Source organism: Rhipicephalus sanguineus, chromosome 8, assembly GCF_013339695.2.
Source record: "Rhipicephalus sanguineus isolate Rsan-2018 chromosome 8, BIME_Rsan_1.4, whole genome shotgun sequence".
Classification (NCBI taxonomy): domain Eukaryota; kingdom Metazoa; phylum Arthropoda; class Arachnida; order Ixodida; family Ixodidae; genus Rhipicephalus; species Rhipicephalus sanguineus.
The window spans coordinates 165,426,192-165,451,672 of NC_051183.1; the positions used below are offsets into that span (position 1 = coordinate 165,426,192).

Below are 25,481 nucleotides of genomic sequence, written 5' to 3' on the forward strand. Positions count from 1 at the left end.
CTGTGGGAATCATTTTTAGCTCTCCTGGCTAGGCACAGCTAAAATACTCGACACTTCTGCACGCTCATCAACTCGCAGCAGCTTAAATGTGGAGCAGTGGCGATACTAATCGTTTTCAAAGAAACTAAATTTCCTGAAAAAAGAGAGCGTTTGATCGGGCTATAAAACGTTCACTGGTTCGCGCCCGTATGTGCGTCGCCGATTGCTATAATTTCAGGCCAGGCAGAACAAAATAACTTCATAACAGATTGCTGTATTGTTATAGAGCCCCAGCTGAGCGATAGCCTCCACTGCGCTGCTCGAAGGCAAGACGCGAAAGCGAGGAATAGGCAGCCGGCACCGCAGAGAGCCTACAGTGCATGGTCATGACACACGGAGGACAGTCGTCACAGCTGAATCGGCGCACAAATTTTATAACATATTTACGTTATTGCTGCGTTGAAGTAAAATCTTGCCTGACTTGTTAGTTTCCCAGTCTGGAGCCGACCATGACCACTGTCGAAAGTGGGGGGGACTCCGCCCCCCTAACATTTCTCAGTGGGGGGGCTAGCGCCCCCCTTGCCCCCCCCCCCCCCCCCCCCCGGTTGGTACGCCTATGAGTCCGATGGCAGCTTATGGAGCCTATGCTTGCTCCTTTCTAGTGCGACGCAGTTAACGCTTTCTTTTTTTTTTCTTGGAGGCGGGGGGAGCTTGAGTTTTTTGCGCATTTTGACAAGAACTACAGGGAGTTCCGGAGGCGTTTGATTAGATGCGGAAAGTCTGAGTTGAAGATCTAGTGCCGCTTTGGGTCAGAAGGGTGCTGGACCTTGCACTCAATCGAACTAGCAGTTGCATGTATTCCCATCATCCTCCACATCTTTCGATTCCAGCGTGCCCCATCAGTTGTTATGAAAAAGCCCACTTTTTTCTGCTAGTATTGTGGCCTCTACAACAATCTTGGCGAGAATATCTGCTTTCATGTTGCCATTCGTTGCGAAGCATCCTATGACCTGACTCCATTTTTCTTGGAATGGTACAAAAAGTACCGCCATACCATGGTCAGATGGAGTGCTCTTGTCCGTTTGTGTGGTAAACGGGCCTAAGTCTACAAAGCCTTTAATTGTACTACTGCTCCTAACAGACAAACTCTCAGAAAGTTTCAGCTCATCGATGAGCAATCTCCCGTGCCTCTCGCTGACGTTGAGTTCCGCTGCTTTACTTTTCAATTTCTTCAGGATTTTCTCATTGAAACCAAAATGTGTACGGTAAACAGATGCATAACGTTTCAGAGTTGATTTGCTTGGCAGGGCAAGAATTTTGTTTTTACGCAAGTATTTGTACATGCGGGGACCCTTCATCTTCATTGTGATGCAGTCGAGAAGCCAGCTCTTGCTGTATCGAAGGCCATTAGGTTTGACTTTAGCTGCTGCAAAGCAGTGTTTAACAGGTTCTTGCTGATGGGTAGGTAAGCTGCCAATCTGTTCCTGGAGAACATCTGCATTTTAGATGCGAATGCATTTCTTAGTCGGGCTGTGTCAGGCGTCGGTGTCCGCGCGCCTCTCCTCTCTCACTCCCTCTCCCATAGCAACAGCTGCGTTCGCGCGCGCTTATCCTCGCCCCTAGCAACCGGAGCAGGTGACGCGGGCGGAGTAGCGAAGAGTGAGTAGAGAGGTTGAGCGCGCTCTGGTGTGAGGGCGCTCGCATAGCGGGAGCTCGGCGGAGCTCCCGCGTGTGTGGAGGGAGTGTAGGAGAGGGTAGGTGCAGTGCTTCGTCGCTCCTTCTCTCGCCGTTCGCTCTCTCTCCTACCTGCGCCCCACTCTCCCGTCCGTCTCGTCATTAATTTACGCCATTAAAATTACTACGCCGTGTACTCTCGGCGCAAGAAATGCATTCGCATTTCCTCACGATTCCCTTCGGGGAGGTGGGGGCATTTTTTTTTTTTTTGATGCAGCTTGCTGATGCAGTTTCGCAAGGCTCTCCCTTGTATCGGAGAGACGGGTGGAAATCCGCATGTTTCTTCTTACTGCTGTTTTAAGTTTATGGGCAATGTTGAGGCGTGCCTTCGTGTTCCTACGCTGCACTCGGCTTCGGCGTGTCAACAAATCTCGCCTTAGGTACCGACAGGAAACGCACAGCGTTCCTGAAAAAGGCACGAAAGCATGGTAATGCACAGCCTCTTCTACGCTGACAGCGTGATGTGTCATTTGTCAAGAATATAAAGTGATAATTACCTTCTTTAGGAACCTGGCCTAGGCACTTCCTGCTGAAGTACAGTCCTTGGCGCGTCAACACGTGGTCCCTAAGCTTAGTTGTGAAGAGAGTCCTCCACCCCCTCCGCCGCCCCGCCCCCCTTTTTTTTCTCTCTCTTGCCTTCCGGTGAGGGGCTAGCAGACGCACGCGCGTAAGGGTCTTTCCTTTCTGTCTAGCCTCGCACGTCACCGGTGGGCTCACATTGTTGTGGATATAAAAATTATTATTATTATTATTATTATTATTATTATTATTATTATTATTGTTATTATTATTATTATTATTATTATTATCATCATGAACACGTGTATGGTAATCTCCTGTTGATCACTTTTGTTAATCGAATGAACCTGTATTGCACCATACTTGATGAAAATGTTTATTTTCGGAAACGAGGACAATAAAACGAGACCAAAGATACTCCTAGCCTTGTCCAAAAAGGAGGCAAGCCCGCAGTGGTCCCGTACGTCCACCAACTTTGCCACAACCTCAAGAAGGTTGCCAATAGATACGGTGTGCTTGTAGTCTTCTCGGCTCCACGCAAATTGGCCAGACTGTGTCCGCGAATTAGCCGCGTTGACAGAAAGTTCGGTTGCCAGAAGAAGCACACCAGACCTTATGTGAAATGCACGACGGGCGTTGTATATGAGATACCGCTGTCGTGTGGGAAGACGTATGTGGGCCAAACTGGGCGATGTGTCAACGACCGAGCACGGGAGCATGAATTATCCTTAAAGAATAAAGGAAACGCGCACTTGCCTGCGCATTGCGTAGCCTGCAATTGTGAGCCTCTGTTTCGTGAGATCCAGTAATAGGCAGGAGCAGTGACACATTAGCGCGAGAGTTATTGGAGGCGTTCCATATTAAGAAGAGAGGCACGAGTTGTATCAGTGATACGTCTGTTTGTCTGTTCCAAAACGAGATGCAACTATTTGATATGAAAGTGTGATTTTTTTCCCTTACTGGCGCACGCATGCGCACATGGTTATTTGTTGTTGGCTTCACCTTTCGAATAAACAGTTGAAGTTTAGCGCTCGACCTTTCTGCTTTCTTCTACTCTTTTCCCGTGCTTTCTTTCACAGTTTGCGCTAAAATGTACCCCATAGATTTCAACCAACTCGCCCAGCAACAAGTCTTACTCGAGACCAAAGATATTTTGTGTTGTGAGTGCAATTCATTCTTTTGCGTCCTGGCACATGCTGCACGACTGCAGTGTTTGCAGAATGCTGATCGCAAATTGCGCACGTTCAAACGCGCAACGGACGCGCGGCGCCGTACGCGGAGCGGATGAAAAAAAAAAAAAAAAAAAAAAAAGCGCCTGGCGCGCTGCACGGCGCAGCACGCGGACGAGGGGGTCATAAAAAAAGGAGTGGGAGAGAGAGCCAGCGCACGCAAACAAAACAAAAATAATAAAAAAAACGGCGCGCGTGCGAGAGCTAGGAGAGGAGGCGCAGCTGGTGTTTGTGTTGCCATGACGACGCATGCCGTGTGCGTCGCCATTCTGCAGTTTGAGCTTCTGAATCCCAGCCGCCAGGATAGTAACTGCAGAGACGTTTGGCGCTGCCAGCGCTGACGTGATGAATTAAGGCGTCCTATGGGAGGTATACGAAGTAACCTCCCCCTACGCGCACCGCGAGCCATAGAGTTCTATGAGCTTCTTATAACGGGGCGGTGACACGCGTGTGCCACCAGGCTCGACAAAAAGAAAAAAAAAAAACTCCTCAACCAACCATGTTGAGCGCCCTTAGCAGGAAAAATGTAAACTAATTTGTGCGACCGCCGAACAAGGATTTAGTAGCTCCACTATACACGCATCAGGCTGAATGGGTGATGGCCACTCTAGCCGCGGTTGATTTTTTCGCCCTCTGTGGCGATCGCTAGAACTTGAGAGTTGGCTCAGATGTTCCCTGGGCAGGCCAGAGAATATCTACCACTTTAGAGAACGGAAACTGTACCTTTGACTGTAGTACGGAAATAAGGGTAGCGGCGGCGTACTGAACTGCAATAGAGCGAGGCGAGATGGCGCTGCAAGTACTATCATCATCATTACACAAACGCGTTTTTGCGGCTGGTTCGCCCTGGTCGCGCTACTGCGGTTTTTACTCCCTATGGTATTTTGTTCTTTGTCGTTGCTAAATCGCGGCTCGCGTGTGTAATAGTTATCGCCAGGTGACCAAACTGGCCTCGACTGGCAAAAACAGCGTCAATCAAGTAAGGTTTGCATCGTTTATTGTGAGTCCCCAAGGTGGTACAAGCAATATATACAGTCAGGTCCAAGCAAAACAAGTCACTCATACACGTCGAAAGCTTTCAACCCGTACGTGTGTAATCAGTCTGAAAGCTGACAAATATGTGCATATAACTGAACACCGAGATCGCCGAAAGAACGTTGCTCTCATTGTGTAGCGGCGTCCGAGTTTAACAGTGTAGCTTTAGGACAAGGGTCTTATCCTTCCGTTAGTTATGCGGCGCTTGCCAGGTTGTGTTTATCTTTGAGTGCATGGTGTGGAGTCGGAAACGAAACGTGCGCTCCGCCGACAGATAGTTGACGCAGTGAGAGCAGTGTAGTTTTAATTAATCTTTTACGTAAACAATCGCGGATGCGTACAGTTCTGCATCTTTCTCGCTCTGCGATGTCACCTTGAATGCGTTACAAATAAGGAATATTGCGTTGTGTCTACAGGGCAGGCACGAATTTCTCGGCTAAATTCTCGGCCGTGAAGCCATACCATAGGTATTACGTATTTAGGTAATAGGTGGAAGAAAATATTTCAGGCTCGTTTTGTTCCTCGTTATAGTTCAGTTACACAGTTTCTGCAGCTAGATTAAAAAGTACTTGTGGGCTAGTTGGTTGGTCATATTCACGATATACGGCAGCGCACACCGGGTTAAGACAGATACACAAAACACGAAAAAAGGACGACACAAGCGCTGATTTTTGGCGCTAGTAGTAATCGGACTACTGAGTATGCAGCGTAGATGAATGCTAAAGAAACAGAGATATAAGGCGAGTGTTTACGGATTCTAGAAGCACAATTCTAAGAAAATAACCTTTAGGCATGCAGTGTACATCTTTGTTGGTGTTCGCACAGAACACTAAACAACTGCTCAGCCATAAGCACAATCTCTGTATCACATAGACATGTCGATAGAACTAGCACTCTATTGCAAGCAAACACACACGAAATCAAACTGTGGGGCATGATGTGAGCCTGTGCCAATGCTGGATAAATAAAGGTCATATATATGTATATTGCATACTTGTTATTGTGTTATTTACTTTTTCAATATATTTGTCCTTGGAAGCTGAAGTATGTATTCTCCCTGCTGCTTTTAGAAGCTCTGGCTTGAAATACTGCCACACGCGCTCCTTTCTTTCTATGTTTTATGTTATTGGTCCATTGCACAGGTAGTTACCGCGTTGCGCAAACCGCGCCAGGATGTCTGGGAACATTCCAGATTATTTTAGGATCTTCTGTTAGGCTGGAGCATGCAATCGCGAACAGCTCAGTTTATTCTCGAACTAACGCAGCCACCAGCGATAAGGCTCGAATGTTCGATGCCACAGGTATAAATGCCGACGCATCTTGCCACGGATCAGTTTATTGACGGCCAACGCTCTGTTCGCCGCTGTCAGTGTGTATTGCTGTAGTTTGACTTTTCGTTTCCCGGCCACAAGTTCGGCCAAATGAAAAGTTTCATCTTGGACACACCGACCGCTGCCTTCGTCGACGTCACGACCCCGTGACAATATCTAAAATCTTGTAGTGTGGCTGTGGATAAGTCGAGTTCATGTATGTTTTAAATTACGTCTTCGATTTCCTACGTTTTTTTCGTGACTTTAGTTCACAGACTTCATAGTGGTAGGTGCTATATTCGTGACATGTTAATTTAATCAAACAGCAGAAGTAGGTGAGCTCAAACAAATTTAAAACGTTTCTCTGCTATAAAAAAACACTACCATATTCAATAAACACAATCTCACTCATCACGACAACGTAAATGTGTTCGGTGAAGCTGTGCTGGAAGAAGTGCTCGTCACATTTCTGTAAATAATTTGAAGGAGCGCATTGAACATATGTGCAAAGGCTAATGTAATTGAGCACAGCCTTGTAAAGCTTCGTCGTATCTTTTTGTAAACTTCTATGATCTAAACACAGTTAATTAAGGCAAAACAGTTTTGAGCGTAGTTTGTAAACTGTCTCATAAGGCATAACTAAACGTTGCATTTATGTTGTGCGGTGGCTGCATTTTCGATAAAGGCGAGAATGTTTGAGGCCCGTGTACTTAGATCCCAGGTGGTCGAAATTTCCTGAGCCCTCCACTACGGCATCCCTCATAATCATATCGTGGTTTTGGGACGTTAAGCCCCAGATATTATTAGATGTTGGAAAGACTGTTAATTCCCCTCACTGCCGTGATGTTCGTTTTGTAACGTGATTTATAATTTAAAATAACTGACCCTACGTTTCGAGGCCTTTCCGGCTGTTAGTTTTTTTTAAATTAAGAAGATTAATGACTAAACGTGGCTGGAGAGTCTTTTTATTCTTATAATCTTGCCCAGCCAGACAGTCTTCTGTCGAATATGTTTACCTTTAAATTTATAATTTCTGATGATTCACATGCAAACCATGATATGATTATGAGTCGTACAGTAGTGGGCAACTCTAGATTGATTCTAACTGCCTGGAGTTACAACAAACGCAGTTGTAGCCTTGAAGGAGACAAGACCTCTTGTCGAAGCATTTGCCCCAGCGACACCTCTTGTTCACAAATTTTTCGTCTCTTCAAGCTTTTGTTTTTCCCTGAACTTCATACGCAAATCTGAGCACACGAGGGTCCTTGCATTTCGCCCTCAATGAAATGGGACCACCGTGGCTGGGTATAAAACCTGCGTCGTTGAGCTCAGCAGTGCCACGTAATGTAACTAATGCACGGAGATAGTGTTCAATTTCAACGCAATTGCGGTGTAGATTGCATGACACAGTAAACAGCTAATGCTTGTGGACGATTGTAAGCAGCCCTCCATGAGATGCCTGGTAAACCATTCACAAATACAACTTTGCAAGCATGACGTTCAAGATGACCTGTTGTAGCAGACATTCACATGTTTCACTGCACTTGCAGAGTGGACATTCAGGGGTAGTCATCCTGTCGCTGCCTGGCAATCCTGGAAAAACAATGACATCACCAGATATTGATAAGCATAATCAATGAATATTAAACTTTGCAAATGTAAACATATAAACATAGTGAACAAAAACAGCGGTTTGTTATACATATATGTAAACGTACCTTATAATGCATGTTGTTTCACTCGGGCTAGCTTCTTTACAGGCGTATCATATAACAGGTGCCTTGCTCACTGCACACAGCTGTTTCCTACTCAGGCCAGGAGGCTATGGCAGAAAAAAAAATATTTCTGATTATAGTGCCGGTTTCTTTATCACAATAAAGTGAAAGTGCACTCATAATTATGTGAAGCTTTCGTTGCACTAAATGTGTAGTAAAAATAACCTAAACTGACAACAGGAGAAATGATACCTCTAAACCTGGCTTCTCAAATGCGACTGCGGCAAAATATAACTCGTATCTTTTTTGCACTGATATGCGGGCTAGTTACGAAGATACATGCGAGGCGTTGGTGATGCAGTTGCCTTTCTTTATTGCAGCGGCCTGGTTAATGTGAACCGAACGATAAACTCAGCAACTTGCTCCCACTTGAAGCCACGCCGCAAGGATGGCACGTTTTCTCATCGACAGAGTTTGACACGTTGAAAATTTTAATATTGCAGTGCGTCGCCTCCGTGTGACACCCACACAGTCATTGGTGAAAAGCTGAAGCAGTGTGTTTTTGTACTCACCGGTTCGTATATTCTCGGGCTTGAAACGAGTGTTCATCCGGTGAACGCTTCAACGGTCCCTTCGTTCTCCAGAAGTCTGCTGAATGCGCTTCGTGAAAGCATTTCAACGAGTCAAAACAAACAGAACGAAAGCGAATGTCTCGGCCGGCAGTGGCTGGAAACTTTTACAGCGAAACGAAAGAGCGCGAGACCCATCCGAATGCACCGTGAATTGTTACCTACCGTTACGCCGCCTCTGCCGCCGTATATTTTGAAATGAAGATAATGATGTCGATAGGCTGCTGACAATTACGAGTCAGCTGGAGCAAAAACTATTACAAAAGATTGATGCCGCGGTACCTGTCAAGGCAAGGCCACTTGGTATAAATAGCAATTTGTTTTATTGAAGTGTAGCATTATACAAAGATGTAGCCTTCGGTTATTTGAAGAATATGTTGAATTCATAATTGGCTCCGACGAGGGCGCCCCTACAAGAAAGTGCAATAGAGCGAATGGCGGCGCCCATGTGACCCTAACACAGAAGTTAGTAGATCCACTCCCGGTGTTCGAAGCCGGAACGCGCCGCGGTTGATTTTTTCGCCCTCTACGGCGATCGCTGGAACTTGAGACTTTCCGGGGCCTGGGCAGGCGTTGTCGGCGCCGACTGGCCGCTCGCTGTTACCGTCGCAGCTGATCGGCACCGCTGCGTTGTCATGTGGGAGGAACCCGTGAAACGCTGCCGCTCCTTGGCCCTGAACAGCCCCTTCCTGGTGGAGCGTGTTCAAAACTACTTCGGCGTTTACCGGCTGCAGGCACCGAAAAACGGCGGCGTCGTGCACAACGGCGTGCGCAACGGCTACACGAATGGTCCCGCTTCGGTGCCCTGCCGCGTCGAGCAGCCCGTGTGGTATTACGTGTTCCGCTTCGGATCGCTGTTGGGTTACGAGGCATTCTACGCGACATTCTTCCCGTTCATCCTGTGGAATTGGGACGCCGTGGTGTGCCGGCGCGTGCTGCTCGTGTGGGCGCTGGTGATGTACTGCGGCGGGCTGGCCAAGGACCTGTTGCGCTGGCCCCGGCCCGCCTCCCCGCCGGTCGTCCAGCTGGACTGGGCATACGCGGCCGAGTTCGGCATGCCCTCCACGCACGCCATGACCGGCGCCACGGTGCCCTTCGGACTGCTGCTCTGGACGCAGCAGCGATACCAGGTGGGTGGCACAGAAGGGTTGATCGGACATAATAGAAATAAGGCAGAAACATGTAAAACCACATCTCCCACTGTTGTGGGCAGAAGCATTTTTGATGCACACCTAAGCGAGAAAGCAGACGCACACAAAAGAATGAAAAGAAACCCTCCCGACAACCGAGAAAGTTAATTGCCAGTCAAGTGCTTTGCGAGTTGATTCAGTAATTGTTCCTCAGACATCATTACAGTTGCATACCCAACGCAGCGGCGTTCCTGAATTCCTTTACGATATAATAATGAACCGCAAAAGTTCTAGGTTAGAGTCCTTGATGGGCTACAGGTAACAGCGGTTATGTCATTCTGCTGTCACAAGGCCATTCGTGACACTTGCAGCTGCATTCAGTGGAGCTGTAATGCAAGAAATGCTGTGGAAACTAGTCGTGTGCGCATTAACTAGTGGTTGAAATTAGTTCAAGAGTTCTCCACAAAAGCTCCTATATATAGCGCGCCACATCACTGTTAAGTGTTTGCATAAGTGTTGATCTTATCGAATGGATTTTTTAGCATGCGTAAACAAGCAACACCCTTGACACTTTCAACCGGTAAACAAAGAATATAAATTTTACTATTTCAGTTCCACAGTGACAGCATCTCAGGAACATTATCACGAGAATCAATGCATCGATTGTAAACAATTTATTTTTATTTGTTTAGTTATTCATATTACCCAAAGCATCTAAGTGGCAGTACAAGGGGTTGCCTGGTGTACATACATATAACAAAAATGGATGCAGGACACAAGAAACATTTGTGCATAGCATTCATGTAAGACTGAAGTATTAGTTTTTAGTGCAAAGCAAGCGAGCGTACACATTCAAAGCGCCGTAGCAAAGCTGGCATTATCAGCAATATGCACAACGGCTGATGGTAGACAACACCTGTGGTGGATTGCTTGGGGGAAAACGAATTTTTCAGCAGTTCAATTCGACACTTGTAATGTTCACGAGGATGGCTTGGTGGGCTAGTTGGTATTGCATCTTAGACACGTTACAGCACACACAGACTGGGACAAGGAAAACACAGGGCGCAGTGCTAACTACAACTCACTTTATTTTTGAAGGAGCAAACATATATTCACTTATACCCCTGTCACACAGCACGTGTAATGTCATTCGCGGCGAATGACATTAGGTGTTAATGGCATTTTTGTTGCTGCTACACGGGCATAGTGAATGACATTCACACGTAATGACATTCGGCCGTTGAATGTGTTCACCGAACTCATGGAAGCGCGACATGTGTAATCTCGTCGACAGGCGCTTGAGAAGAGATTACAAAATCGATATCTTAAAGCAAGTGTAAACGATGTTCAGATGTGATTTAAAGGTTGTTCTTAACTTTTCGGTAACTTTTTAATGTACAACGCGATAGTGGAGGCAATTTGTGCAGCTATATTCTCGTTTCCAGACTTTGACTTGACGCTAGCGCCACCTGTCAGCCATGTTTACAAACGCTCGCTGCTGTTTTGGTGAAGCGTCGCGCACGTGTTGAACACAAATCTGCCAGCCATGGAAAGCAATTAACGTTCGTTTAAACTGATCATCATCCATCACGGTCACAAATTCACGAACGCTGTCACGGTCCGAAGTATTGGCGACTACAAGTTGTGACTCGTGAGCGGCTTCAGCTAGTCTTGCATTGGATGTGTACACGGATTTTTTTTCTATTGATGCTGTTGTATCGCGTCGCAGTATATTTTGAATAAGCCGGATAATGTTTACCGTTGTATAAATAACAATAAAGAGAAAATATGTGAACTAAATGCGTGATTTGTAACTTTCGCGGTATCATAGTAGCCTGCCGATTAACATCGACATCAACTGCGAATGTCATTTCATATGGCCGTGTAGACCCGAAAGGCAAGACAGCAATGACATTCACTATGAATGACATTCGCCGCGAATGACATTACACGTGCCGTGTGACAGGGGTATTAGCAAGCCAATGACAACGCTCTCAAGCTAAGTACCAACAAAAACAAATTGACAATATGACACATCATTTTGCACTCTGTCTATTGCATATCAGTGTTCGGAAAATCAATCTCCATTTTTTAGTGTCATGGAAGGAGCACTCACACAATTTTCTTTTGTCACGATCAATTTCGTGACATCCTTCTCTTTCTTGATCACCGAACACTGATCGAAACGCATTTCAGGGCTCTTGTTACATTGTAGAAGTTGTGCCTGTGAACCGCTTTTCAGTTCAAGGGAACCCCCCCCCCCCCCTCCCAGACAAGATCCTGCCGATGCCCATGCATGCGTTATTTCACTTACGTCAGAGCCGATCAAACGCCGCAGTGTGGCAGGACATTCGCTCGGTTTTGTTGCGTTTGCAGCTGAACACTACGTGTCTGAGGACACTGTTTCAAGCATAAAGTTGGTCTAGTTGAATGTAAGATATTTTCCAGCATGAGAAGAACAAAATTAACATGTAGCAGGAGAACACAAAGAACTCTAACTGAATCGTCACTTTGAAAAGGACAAGGAATGAAGCTCAGTGTGCGTGAGTGCACCTGTGCCCTCCACGCTTGAGCCGTGCATACGATCACAGCTGATTCTGTATGACATGATGGTGTGCCCATTGCTTATGTTCACAAACACACTGCACGTATCAAAGGACATCTTTCACTGTGGAAGCAGTGCTTCTCTTCAATCACACTCATTCGATGTTTTTTCTGGTGCACTGCAGGTGCTTGCTTGCTGTGCTTTTGTTTGATTCCTTGTATGCGTGAGGCCTGATTGAGAACCAGTGATGCTCTCACATCAGTAAATGATATACTGATGATACTGATGTGAGAGCATTGCTGGCTCTCAATCAGGTATGGTATTATGTAAATGGTATCAACACTGTGTCTTGTTTCTTAAGCCTGCCCCCATTTGTATGCACCGTAGCCTCTCTAAGATAAAATAGCAGTAAATGATAAGCTACTATCCATGCACAGCCATTATTTTCTGACTGAAAGTCCACAGTCTGGAAGATTTACTTTAAACGAGTCTAACTGCACTTGCTAGCACTGAGTCTTGATCCTTTTCTTTTTAAATTATAATGCCTTGCCATGGAGTGATGTCCGTGACCGTACTTTTTTTATTTCTTGCTGTGTATTTCTACGCCCACTTGGGCAGTAGTCCTGGACTCTATTTCCGTACACAAAAATAAATTGTTCAAACAAGTATAAATTGATGCAGCACCATAATAAACAGCCATATTCGCTAGAAGGACAGTAAAGAAATTGTGGGTGTACTGTCAGTTTAGTGTGAATGTAACGTGACATAGTGATTTTCTCGACTGGTGCTGTCAGGTGTTTCGCACGAAGTGTGCATAATAAGCAGGCGTAATTAAGGCAAGCAAAGAAGTTTTGGACGTTGTATGAAGAATTGACATTTACTCTGGCACCGGATGCATATACATTAATTTTCAGATACCTACAGCATCTGCCAAGGGCATTGTGGTTGGTCCTGCACATTGCATTCAGTCAGCGTATGGACAGAGTACATGACACAACACCGTTGCAGCACACCTGTCATGTATGAAACAATATAACAGACAAGTATGGAGAATAATACTGACGTGACAGATGGTTTCTTGACTGTGACAAGATGTCGTGTCATGATTATTCCAACAATTGTGCTGTCAAAAGCACAACAAAATGAAAGTAGCATGGTAACAATTTAATTGCGACAGGCAGTTACACTGTTGTCAAGTCCTAGAAAAAAGAAGTGCAAAAGTTGTATTTCATTACGTGTATTTTTGAAGTTTCATGCACTTGTTAGCGTAATTCATTTTATCATTATGCTGTCATGCAAGAACTGGTGTTTGCTGCTCTGCTGAGGTAAATGATTTAAGTTGATCATTCCAAGTCACTCTTTGCTCTGCTACACTGATGGTTTAACAAAACTTGAAATTCGGCGCGATGGTGTACAGCTGATGGCAAATTTTGTGCGCAAAAACAAGACAAGCACCCGTCCCGTCTCTCTCGTTCTGGTGAATTGTCTTGTCTTTGCGCACGAAATTTCCCATCTGCTACACTGAATTTCGTGTGCATGGCCTTAAACACAAGAATATGTGGGAACCATTCGTAAGAGTGTTTAGTGCTAGAATTTATGCCTTGTCTGCAGAAACGAGTTGGGCACCAGAAAACACAGAAGTGTCGTATTTTACTGTTCTTTAAAAGTATGTTGCGAGCCCATCATTTATAGTTTGCCTACCTATTATGGCTACAGATAACAGTGTATTGCCCTGCCTGGGAAACTAAAGTGATATTTTCGCCTCTGCTGGGTCCTTACTCATGCTGCAATGTGAAGCATTGTTAAAGCGCATTAAAGCATTATTAAAGCACTGAAGAATCCGTTGGATCTGCGACTAACATGCCTTGTCAAAAAGGCTGAAGGTATGTGCTAGTCGAATGAAGAGTTTAGTCGGTCTCTAAGTACAGCACGCAGTCAGCTGTACCTGGAGAGCTAACAAACGAGAAAGCACCTTGTTTCGCCTTTCTGCATTGGTAACAGCTTGATGAGGGCTAGTCGGTTCATAATAAGAGCAGAGAATAAAACACGCGATGAGAACAAGGACAACAAAGGAACGAAGCTTTTGTCCTATCGTCTTCGTTCTCTTGTTGACCTTGTTCTCGTCGTGGCGTGTTGTCCTAGGCCCTTGTGCAGTTCACCCCAAAAATCGTTTATGAAGGAGCCCAGCTTAAAATCCGTTTTCGGGGGGACATGCCTGGTTTCGGGTGGTTTTCATGCCAAACGCTAGCTGGTTGGCATGAATTAGTCCATGCTGGTTGTGTCGTTTATGAACGCCTCTCTCATACGCATACACATTTTGAAGCAGGGTGACTAATTCGGCTTTTTTTTTAGCGTTTATTTTCATGCCGAGGTCGCAGAAGTTCTCGTCATAAATGTTCTACATGATCATGGTGCCATTTGTTTTCAGTATTCTAAAAGCATGGCACACTAATTTATTTCCAGCCTTTCATTTTCTCGACCATCTGGGTATTACCTTAGCCAAAAGGGTGGCTTTCTTGGCCAGTCTCTTGACAAACGTGCTCTACCCCATCTCTACCGACCCCGCGAGACCACGACCCGCAGTTCAGTATAACGCTAGAGCAAACGCAGCGCAAGGTTAGCGCGCAAGCACGCTCACATGAGCACCGCGTGCAAGAGCACGCGCACTGCTGCTCAGCACAGCGCGAGCAGAAAACGAGACGGGGAGAGAGTGCAGCGAGACAGACCGCCGGCGGAGCGCAGTGCGCGACCGCATAACGAGATTACAGTGACTCTAAACGAGATTTCTTAAAAGCGCCCCCTGGCCCAGATTTTCTCGTCTGTTAATATAGTTTTACTTTTTGAAACCATCTGTTTATTCTCCCATATTCCCTTACATGTGCATGATACGTTGAAGGACACGTTACACGATTTGCTTACGTTACGGTTGTTTTCGGAATTCTCCGCACGAAATTGCAGCGAGAACACGAGTGCACCTTCCGTTCCCGTCGCCGTCATGCACCGCATATATATATATATATATATATATATATATATATATATATATATATATATATAAAAGCCCCCCCCCCCCAAAAAATTCAGAAAAATGCTTCCGAAGCGCGGAATCGAACCTGGGACCTCTCGCACCGCAGCGCGTGGCGGTAACTACTACGCCACGAAATGCAGATCCTCCAGGTAGCTAACGGCGAGCGTTATATACACACCCTTTATCGCTGGCCGGACTCGGAGACGGCAGGCGCTTATAAGCGTTTCTTCATTACCAGCGAGATGGCGCGTTGGGCGCTGGCCGCGCTTTGAAGGTCGTCGCCCCGCACCTGCGAGCGCCGATGCTCTGCGCCATGGAGGAAGGAAAAAGAAAGGAGGGAGCATTACGTCACGTGATTGAAGCTCACCGCGTCGGCCCAACACGTGATCAAAACGTCAGTGCGCGCGGTAGGTTTTAGTACTACTGGTGGAGTTCTGTTTTTGAACCTCCTCCTGGTCTGCGCCGAACGAGCGCTCTTCGATTAAAAGCTACCGGGCGCCATATCCGAAGTCTCGGCAAATCTCACTTCTTGCGTGATCTCACCGCAAAAGGTCACGTGTTGGGCCGACGCAGCTGGCTTCAAAACGGGTTGGCTTGCCAAGGCTGGCTGCGTGACGTAATGCTCCCTCCTTTCTTTTTCTTTCCTCCATGCTCTGCGTCCTACAGGGCGTGGTCGCCTTCGTACGCTTATCTCAAGGAAAGAAGGGGGGTGGACGGGGGGTTGTACGACTTGTGCTTTCCCCTCGATGTCCGCGCTGAAGTCAGAGCGTACGAAGGTCACTTCGCTCTCTGCAGCGGCCGCGTTTGCGAAAGGAACGCGCTGTTCAAACAGAAATAAGTAACAACTGCGACATTTAGTTCGCGCTCGTCCTGTGTGTACCTGTGCGTTCGTTTCGTGCGTCCTGCTTTTGTTTCAGCAGTGCGCTTCAAGTATCGAGCTGTGACGAATGATATAGTTCGCGCTCGTCCTGTGTGCGTTCTTTTCGTGCGTCCTTTGGGCTCGAGCGACGCGCTGGCAATTTCGAGCTGCTTTCCGTTCTTCGCGTTAGATTCCAATTTGTTGCTATCGCATTTATTGCTTCGCTGTTGCGGCGAAACTGTGACTTTTTTTGTTTTTCATCCCACGGTCGCAGGAATGCGGCACTTGGAGCGTAGCGGTTCCCTCCGTGGCGCCCATTGGGAAGACCCCCTTAGAGTGCAAATACTTCACTTGTGCCATCACGTCTGGAAGAACGAGCTTGGCGACAGCGTCCAAACCTGTCGAACGCGTCACAACCGTGCTTTTCGGAAGTGGGACAAATTTTCTGACAATTTCCTTCATCGCGTGCATTGTACTCGCCACACACACGTGCGCGCGAACACACGTGCAGTGTGCAGGGAATCGCAGATGCAGTTTTAACGCTCATCCGCTTTTCGAATACAGCTCAAGTCGCACGACGTCGGGTTGCATCCAATTGTTCAGGGTTTTTTTTTTTTTCTTTCGCTCGACATCGTGGCACTCATACAGGGATTTCGAGCTAATAGAACGACGGGATTGTATGGCTGAACGGAACAGCTGTTCGTGGCCACCAGTAAACGCTTCAGCGGAAAATGCAAATTCCCGAAATGTGCCTATCGTAAATCCACGTACAGCTATTCGCGACTGCGCGACGGAATTTGAACAAAGTCAAATTAGCGCGAATGGAGATGGCCACAAAGACGAGGCAGACAGGCGACGGAAGATCGGCCAGAGAGGTTTACTTTGTCGCAGTTATACGCTTAACGGCAGCACATACATCGCAAACAGCACCAAGTTTTTGTACTCCAACTTCTTGTGACGCGGCGTCAGTACCCCTTCAGCCGATTTATTTCGCTCGTGGCCTCGGCAACTTGCGTTGGTGCAGGCGTTGTTGTATTGCCCGATCGTGCATGCTTTTTTGCCGATAATGATAAACTCCCGCGTGAACCTGCAACTTGCTGGCATAAAGCAGAAACGAAAAAAAAAATGCCTGCCTGATGTATCAAACAACGAGCTGACCGCTGAAGAAGAGTGTGACAAGAATTGCAGACGTGTCGTTAGCTCAAGAATATGTACCAACTAGGCCCTAATGAAGTATTAGTGTCGTTAGCTGCACCAATTAACACGAGCCCACCGCAATTAAACGGTGCCAAAAACGAGACGAGGCACACAGAAAGGAGTGACAAGAACCAGCGCTGACTTTCAACTAATCTCTTCAGTTGTTAGTCGGCGTTTGCGGTATCATGACTTCTTTCTTGTGTCCGTGTTTGCACGCCCTGTCTTTTTAGAATGAATACTTACCAACTAGCTCAGCTCTGTGTTATTCTAAGCTTCAACTCAAATTTTCAATCGGAAAAGCAGATATATACATAAAGCACGCGACCGTACAGGGGTATTCAGACGGGGGAGAAATTCTCCGGGGAGACGGGGGGGATTGCGGATCACGTGACCGCGACGTCACGGATTAGCGAGTGGGCGTGACCCCCCCGCGCCTCCTCGGGGGAGACGGGGACCTTTTCCCCGAAAGGACACCACTGGAAACGCCGGCGCCACCGTCGGCGTGACGTGCTTGGCAGGATGACGTGGCCTCAGCGGCCGCGTCGGCTGCTTGTGGAGCGCTGCCGCGTGCTTTGAAAACGAGTTTCAAGTGCCACATGCGCTGCGGTCTGTTCAAATACGGAAGTTTTCTCGCATTTTCTGCTCAATTGAAACCATTGTAATAGAGTGGCTGCCTCCGAAGGCGACCAACATGGGGCTCTACCGCTCGGTGCCGCAGTGCCGGGCTTACGCAACGGAGCCCAGTGTCAGCCTGCACCGGTAACCGCGGGACAAAAAACTGCGTGAAGCATGGGTTGTAAAGCTAAGAACCGGCAAGTAGCCATCGGCTACGAGTCTTGTGTGCAACAAGCACTTCCGCGACTAAGACTTTCGTAACTGCGTCGGGCCTGCGATGTTCGGTGAGTAGCAGACAGCGCGCACTGAGACGATGGCTCGCGCGCGCTTCCCGCAGGCAAATGATGCTTATCTGCCACAGGATGGAAAAGGCGCTACTTTTTACCACGTGGGATACCATGTCAGGACCATCCCGTGCGACCTCTTGATCGTCGGCCCCGTGCTCAGCGTCCACAAAATGGGCTGCAGACGCGCAAGTCGTTTAGACAAGTTTAATTGAAAAACGCACAGTGTCCCTTATGCATTCGTTAAAGATTACTATAAGGCGAAAGCCATCTTCTTGTTCTTGTCAGTTGTTTGTACTGATTCTCCCGCGCCCCCCTCCAAAAGCGTTCTGCCCTTAACGCGGTTTTGCACGGCCTCCGTGACCGATCACGGAGGCAATGCAAAGCGACCATGACGTGTGAATACTTCATCATGTGACGTCATAATGAAGCTACATATTTTGGCGATCTGTGACGTCATGATGACTCCATATGGTGACACCATCACGTGACGATTATTATTTGCATCACTTGTGCTGACGCCGCCGATGCGGGACGCCGACGGGCAATCTTACTATTTGATGAGGCATCTAGGGCTTTCGCCTTCATGAGCTACAAGTTTTGCATTGTCTCCGTGATCGGCCCACCGATCATGGAGGCAACGCAAAGGGACCATGTCGTGTGAATACGTCATCATGTGACGTCACGTTATGTCACGTCATGGTGATGTCAAAATGAAGTTACAAATTTAGGAGATCTGTGACGTCATGTGGTGACGTCATCACGTGACGATTATTTTTTGCGTCACTCGTCTTGACGCCGCCGACGGTCAATCTTCCCGTTTGAAGAGGCATCTAAGGCTTTCGCCTTCATAAGCTACGCGACGTTTGCTGGTGGACTAGCGAGAGTCAAATGCTGCGGCTGTGTGCTGCATTTATGTTGGCAATAACATTTTTTCAGTCGAGCTTGCGTTCCCCTGACGCAAACACTATGTGCTAAAAAGCCCAAATTTATTTGTGCCACTCTCAAACTCACGTTGGGCCTCTCCAACCCCATGAATTTTCTTGGAGCCTCAGTTATTTACGTGGGAAAGATGCCACCCTGTTGGCGTTAGACGCGACACTGCTGCCAAAATTGCTGGGGTACTCGCCAAATAATTACTATCCTGTTTTGCGGCTGCTGGTTGCTGCAATAACTTCTGTTTTATTCACCGCTATTTCAAGTTAATGTGGGTCCTAGTTCAATTCCGACGTTTGCAGAACAAGTCCGGCAAACGTTACTGTATTTTCTTTCTTTTCCTTGGCATTGCATGCTACTACATGCTTGCTCTCGTAGACTGCTTCTCCTTCCACCAGCAATCTCGAAGTGGTGAAGCTTCGGTCTATGAAATTGTTGATGACAGAGGGCGGCAAGTTCACTAGAATGCAAAGGGATCGATAATTAAGGAGCATTAAAAAAAAAAAAAAGGCGTCGCATTTGCTCACGTTTTGTGTGAGCACCAAACGAAACGAATACACTGAATAAAGAAACAGAAGCAGCGGCATTTGCCCGCTGAGAACACCGATCAATACGCAGTGCGAGACAACTTGTCAAATGACATTGAAACGTACACGAATTTAGACAAAAAAAAAAAAAAACACTGAATCGTCGGGACGGCACATCCCAAAGTTGCCATGCGCCCCGAAGCCGTAGTTGTAACGAAATTGTTTTTGAACTGCTCTGATAGCGTCCGCGCAACAGTAGTTCTTTGTGTACTCACAAATTCTCATATTTTGCGGCATAAAGTTCACAGCGCGGTGCCAAAACGCGCTCGTAGCAAAAGCGAAACCGTCAGTACGAACATACATGCAGAGGCACCGTCAGTCGTCGCGAACCCGTGCTATCGCTGGCTTGAGGCTTCTTTCTGTTATGCTCCGTTTGGTTATACAGGCAGTCTACTCTAACGAGATATTTAACATAGTTTGCACTCAGCGAGTGACTACCTTTCACGCAAGAGGCCGGTTCAGGGGTCTCCAACGCGGTGACCGCGTGAAGCGGGTGCTCAGTTTTCTGCAAAGAGACAGCGACTATAGACTATCTTGTGCTTTCAGTTCGTCGAACATGATTATTTGGACAGTAAAGAACACAGTTCATTTCGAAAGTACTTACAGAAATGCCCTGGAGGGCTTCCGCGAGGTGTTTTTGTAGAGCGCCGACCGCAAAACCTATGGGGAGCGCGCCGGCGGTATCCTACCTCACGGCTGGGCTAGACCGCACGCGCGAAGCGAGCGCGCGCGTGCGGTCTAGCCCGGCCGTGCCTACCTAGTACGCAATCGAGGCGCGTCCGATAGAGGGCGACTCCGTAACTCCTCGCGGCCAATAGCGAAATTTCGGGCTCTTGTTTGGCCACATTGTTGCACTTGCTCCTGCAGTATACCTGCAGAGTGCGGCAGCGGGTGTACAGTCTGCAGCTGCATGGTCGTCTGCAGCTCGTCAAACGGGTGGTACAAAGCCACCATAGTGGTCCAATAACATTGGTCTCCCACTCCGTTCGCCTCGTCCGTGTGAGTGGGGGACATTTGTGGAGACTTCTCCTCGCGAGCTGACGTCACTAGGCTCCGCCTTTATCCCCCGAGCATTTCTCCCCCGTCTGAATAGGCTTCCCAAGCAACGCTTAGCGGGTTAGCGGCGCTGCTGCTCTTGACAGGCAGCGCCATCTCTGGCAGAAAAAGAGAAACTGGGGTGTTAGCAGCGCGCGTTTTCCCTTCTCTCCACCGCGTTGCTGCTCGCTTCTGTGCACGTGCAGAGCTCTCGCGGTGCACTTTCGGCGCCTCGCAATGTACCGCTTGCAGTGCGGCTTCAAAAGGAGTTTCAAGCTTGACTGGCACTTCCGAAAAGCGAACTTGATAAAATGAGAAAGGCTCGTCAATCACGTTAACGGTGAAGAGCAGACGATCGACGACAACCACGCCCGACTCAAAGCGAAATGCATTTCTCAAGTCGCGATTACACCGTGTAGGACGTATACCTCGAGGTAAGTCTCATTCTGTCATGTTAAAGTTGAATAATGGTCCACATGCACTCCGAAATGAAGCCGTACACGCTATCGATGTTCTGCGGCGTGGACTACGAATCATATGATTGTTTTGATATGGCATGCTTACAGTAGCAGCCGTGTACTTTCGTGAACAAACGTTTGCGGCGTGCGAAAAAAAGATTATACGGCCATGGCACTGGTTCCTGAGAAGGTTAGAGTCAAGTCCTCCGTGCCGCTGGAGAATCACCCGCCGATTAAGACGCGAGGCAGCTAGCTGAGCTTTAACCACTGTGAAGCAAGATGAACTGCTCGCCTCGTTTTTTCGGCTCTCGCGTCATGCTTGCAGTCTCTTTTTATGATATCGAATTGAGAGGCGTATAAAACCTGTTGCGTGAACGCGGCTAGAAAATCGCACAAAGTCAGAAGGTGGTTACTTCAAGGTTGCAATTGCAAAGCATGTATTAAGTGCCAGTTATATTTAGCGGCTTAAATATATATCACCCTAATAAAGTGACAAAAACAAAGCAAACCTGCAGAACGATGTCAAAGCTTGCTGAAAATGCACAGACGTCTGTTCCGGCGTGATAAAGCAGCCTTCCCGACGCGTGAAATGCAGGCGCCGAACTTCTGACAATGTGCGGAGTTCAGTTGAATTCAACCAACCGCGCAATGCTAACGGTATAACGCGAATGTGAACGTTCAACAACGACGGGTAGGTCTCACGAGCACGGGGAATCAAAATACAAAGTTGCTTCACCTACAACCGTAACTGGACTTTAACAATGCGAGAAGACAGCGAGTAATCATTACTGTAGTCGCTGCGTGCATGCGCCCCGTTACTTACCGATTCAGGTAGTCGGAACGAACGAAAGCGATGAACTCAGACAGCCAAAATAGAAGGCGAGACAGCGCTGTCAGCTATCCACGCTTGCCGCCTTTATTTCTCGTGCGACACGCCCGGGAACCGATACAGTTTAACACGTGAATCGTGTGCCTTGTCTGCACTGTTGTGGCTGGCCACCAAACCGCAATACTTCGGACCACGCTTGCGCTTCCGCGGGGTCGCTTCTGCCATCGTGGAAATGCGCAGCTTCGCACAGCAAGCCTCTCGGTTCAACGTACCCAGCTGACGGCCTCCCAGTTACCCGCACCGAGAGAAGAACGCGTGCGCACGTGCGCTACCGCTACCGTGAAAGGGGCTGAGTCGGCCGCGCAGAAGGTTCAGAGCTTTCCGACAGAGCCGCAGCGCGGCTGGCGCGGCGCTGTCGTCGCGCCGCAAACTTGAGCTTGGGTTCCCTATACCCCTGTACGGTGCATGCGCGAAAAAAATCCGCCTGCCCTTGCACGCGCCCGGTTCCAAGACGCACTCATCAAGAGGACGGCACGACCCGCCCTCTTTCTGTGCCAACATATTCATACAATATGTACCAACTCGTCCAACTACGTGTGTGGGCTGGGATATGGGTATTTTATTGCGCATAGCAATTATGTGGACACACTCGGCGTGTTTTTGCCGTGCCGTTCCATATATATATATATATATATATATATATATATATATATATATATATATATATATATATATATATATATATATATATATATATATATATATGATGGGAAACTTTGTGCGCAAAATCCAGACAATTCACAAGACGAGATAGACAGGACGGGCGCTACTTTCAGAAAGTAGCGCCCGTCCTGTCTATCTCGTCTTGTGAATTGTCTGGTTTTTGCGCACAAAGTTTCCTATCAGCTATGCACCATCTCGCCGAATTTCAAGTTTTGTTAATATATATATATTGTCAAGGAAGCGACACAGAGACAGCACCCTTGCTGCGGGCCGGCTGTTCTATTCTTCCAAGCTTCGTCCTTCTCTTCCTTGCCCTAGCCGAGCATGCGCCGATGCCCGAGCGCCGCTGTCTTCATTACACTCGGCCACACTGCGAGCACGGTGTCCTGCCAAAAAATGACCCTTCAGTGGCGGTGGTTGTTTCCTAGCTGGTGAAAACATTCAGGGGTCCTGGGCGCTGAACCATCATAGGTAGCGCTGATGCTTCTGGCGGGCAGCGTTGGCTGCCTCGCAGAGGCCGGTCACTGCCACGCGGCGACACTGCATGGACAGCTGCTGAAACTGTCTCTGGCGGTCCGTGCCGGCTCTGTCGCTGTGGACGCTGGGGCTTGGCATTATTATTTGCCGATGCTGGCTCTGGGGGACGACATTGGCTGTGCCGCGGCGGTCGTCCTCGGCCACGCTGCGACTTTCCTTGGAAACCTGCCTCATTCCCTTCTGGTGGACGTAATTGGCGGCTTCGTTGTAGTCGTAGTTCCTGGTCATGATTATACTTGACATGAAAGTTCTTCAGCGACGGTTCTGGCGGGCGGCCCTGACTATTTCGATATGGTCGCAGGGCCAACTCAAAATGCTGAGCTTTGTCCCGTCGCCGTTCTGAAAATCGAACATGCGGAACTGCTGAAGGCTCAAGATCTGCAAATTGCCGTAGAGTCGAGTGTCGGATTATTTGGAGTAGTTTGCCTGCTTCATGGTTGGTCGAGCTCCAGCGAGGTGTACAGCGAGGCTTCTGCGTCAATGAGTGCGTGATTTCCCTAGATGAGCTGCGACGCAGCTCATGGTCTTGCAGCATTGTCGCTGTAGTGCCCTTTGAGGTAAAGTTCCTGCTTTGAGGTGGTCGAGCTGGCAGGTCTTGACGATGTGCCGCGTGCATTCGAGCTGTCCCGCTCGAAAGCAGTGCTGCCAGCAGGAGAGTTGGTCTGGCCCGACAAGTCATCGATGACTGTCACCTCAACTGGGATAGGCACCTCAATGTCTTCGAAGGAGACATCGTCCAGGAAATGAGCGTCCGCGCGCTCGTCCAAAAACTGCGGCGTTTGGACATATGGCTCAGACTGGTCAGGGCCGATCTTGTTGGCATCACTGGACAGGCCTACTTTGTGGAGTGGTGCAGCGTAGGCCGTGCTGATACAGTCATGCGTAGACTGGTGAAGGTCGTGGATTCGTGGTTCGTACGGCACGACAGGGACCAGCGCCTCCATATGCCCATATGCCGTCCTGTACGGTATACAGGACGATACCTCAGAGAACGCGCCGAAGTCTGAAAAAAAAAAGTATTGGAAATCATAAATAACACGCTAAATCTTGACGTAGCTAGCGAACACATTGCAAGAGCTCATAGGATCGGTCGTTTTTGCCCTGGGAAAAACCGCCCGTTGATTGTTAAGTTTACCGCCTACAAAACTAAGGAACAAATCATTCGGAAACGTTCGGAGTTGAAAGAAAGTTCTGTGTCAATAAGTGAAGGTTTTTGCCCTGCAACGCGATTTGCTAGAAAGAAACTGACAGAGTTCGGCAAGAACCTTCAAGTTCCTTATCAAATACGGTATAAAAAGCTTCTTGCGGGTGGCAAGTCTGATCATTACAATGCAGACGACGATTCAGTCCATGAAATTGGTCTGTCGAATAACCACGAAAGTGAAGAATCTACACCTTCCCTTAGACCAAGACGAGGGGCGCAGGCAAAAAAGCGATAGGGAAGCGAGAGGGGTTGCGGCTCAAAGAATGCTTGCCGGACTAACTGAGCGGTACTCTTTACTAATATACGTAGTCTTGTGCCAAAAAGAGATGAATTATGTAGCCTAATCGATGATTGCGACGCTGACATCGTAGCCATTACTGAAACATGGTTATCCGCCAATGTGCCCAACGCTGACCTGCTGTACTGCAATAAAAAAAACGCCAGGCCTGCGTTGAAACCGCAGCACAGTCACAGCGAAAGCTGGAAGAGTGGCGTTTCTAGAGCCCGTTAAGCTCTCTTGGGGCTACAATACATTAGAAAGGTACCCACTACGCCATAAATCACAATTTTTGTGAAGTTGGGAAGCACCTACTAAGCCATTATTCGTCATTCTGCGGAGAAGCGAGGCACCAGCTACACGTCTGTAAGGCATTATGTGCACTTTGTTGACGCGACGACTGATGACGATGAAGAATCATGGCTCAGCCCTTTGTAATGGATTGAATCTTGAAACGGCCCACCAGTTATGTAATTTGCATTGGGTGACGCCCGGTCGCTATTTCCCTCTCCCGTCATGCTGTATAACATACGTTGATGTGGGAAAGAGACGGGTGGGGGGGGAGAGGGCGAAGAACTTTATACTGAGACCCCGAGGAAATGGATCATGCGCTTATGGGATTCCTTGGCAACCAATACAAGTGCACTTGCGAGGAACCCACTACGCTATAAATCATTGTAAATTTACTGGGACCCCGAGGAAGTGGATCATGCGCTTATGGGCTTCCTTGGCAACCAATACAAGTGCACTTGCGAGGAACCCACTACGCTATAAATCATTGTAATTTTTGAGAAGTAGGGCAGCAGGCACTGTGCCATTTTTCGTCATTCTACGGAGAGCGTTGGTACCTGCTAAACGCATCTAAGGCATAATGCGCACTTTGTTGATGCTGTGCCTGATGACGTTGAAGAATTATGGCAGAGCCCTTTGTAAGGGGTTGGAAGCATTCAACAACCTACTCGTTGCGCAATTCGCATTGTGTGACGCCTTGTTACAGAATTCGCGTTGTGCGACGCTTGGTGCTTATTTTACTCTTCTACCACGCTATATTGCATATTCTAATGTGGTTCCTTCCCGACATGAAGCC

General features: G+C 47.9%; 1 protein-coding gene across 3 annotated transcripts in view; it reads left to right on the forward strand.

Annotated features, from left to right (window-relative positions):
* Nucleotides 1-8,718: 8,718 nt before the first annotated feature.
* LOC119402458 (sphingosine-1-phosphate phosphatase 2) overlaps nt 8,719-25,481 on the forward strand; it is a 129,884-nt gene continuing 113,121 nt past the window's right edge. For all 3 annotated transcript variants that reach the window (XM_037669612.2, XM_037669613.2, XM_049418652.1), the window contains exon 1: nt 8,719-9,280. In XM_037669612.2, the coding sequence (XP_037525540.1) occupies nt 8,786-9,280 (495 nt within the window). In that variant the 5' untranslated portion in view covers nt 8,719-8,785. The remainder of the gene's footprint in view (nt 9,281-25,481) is intronic.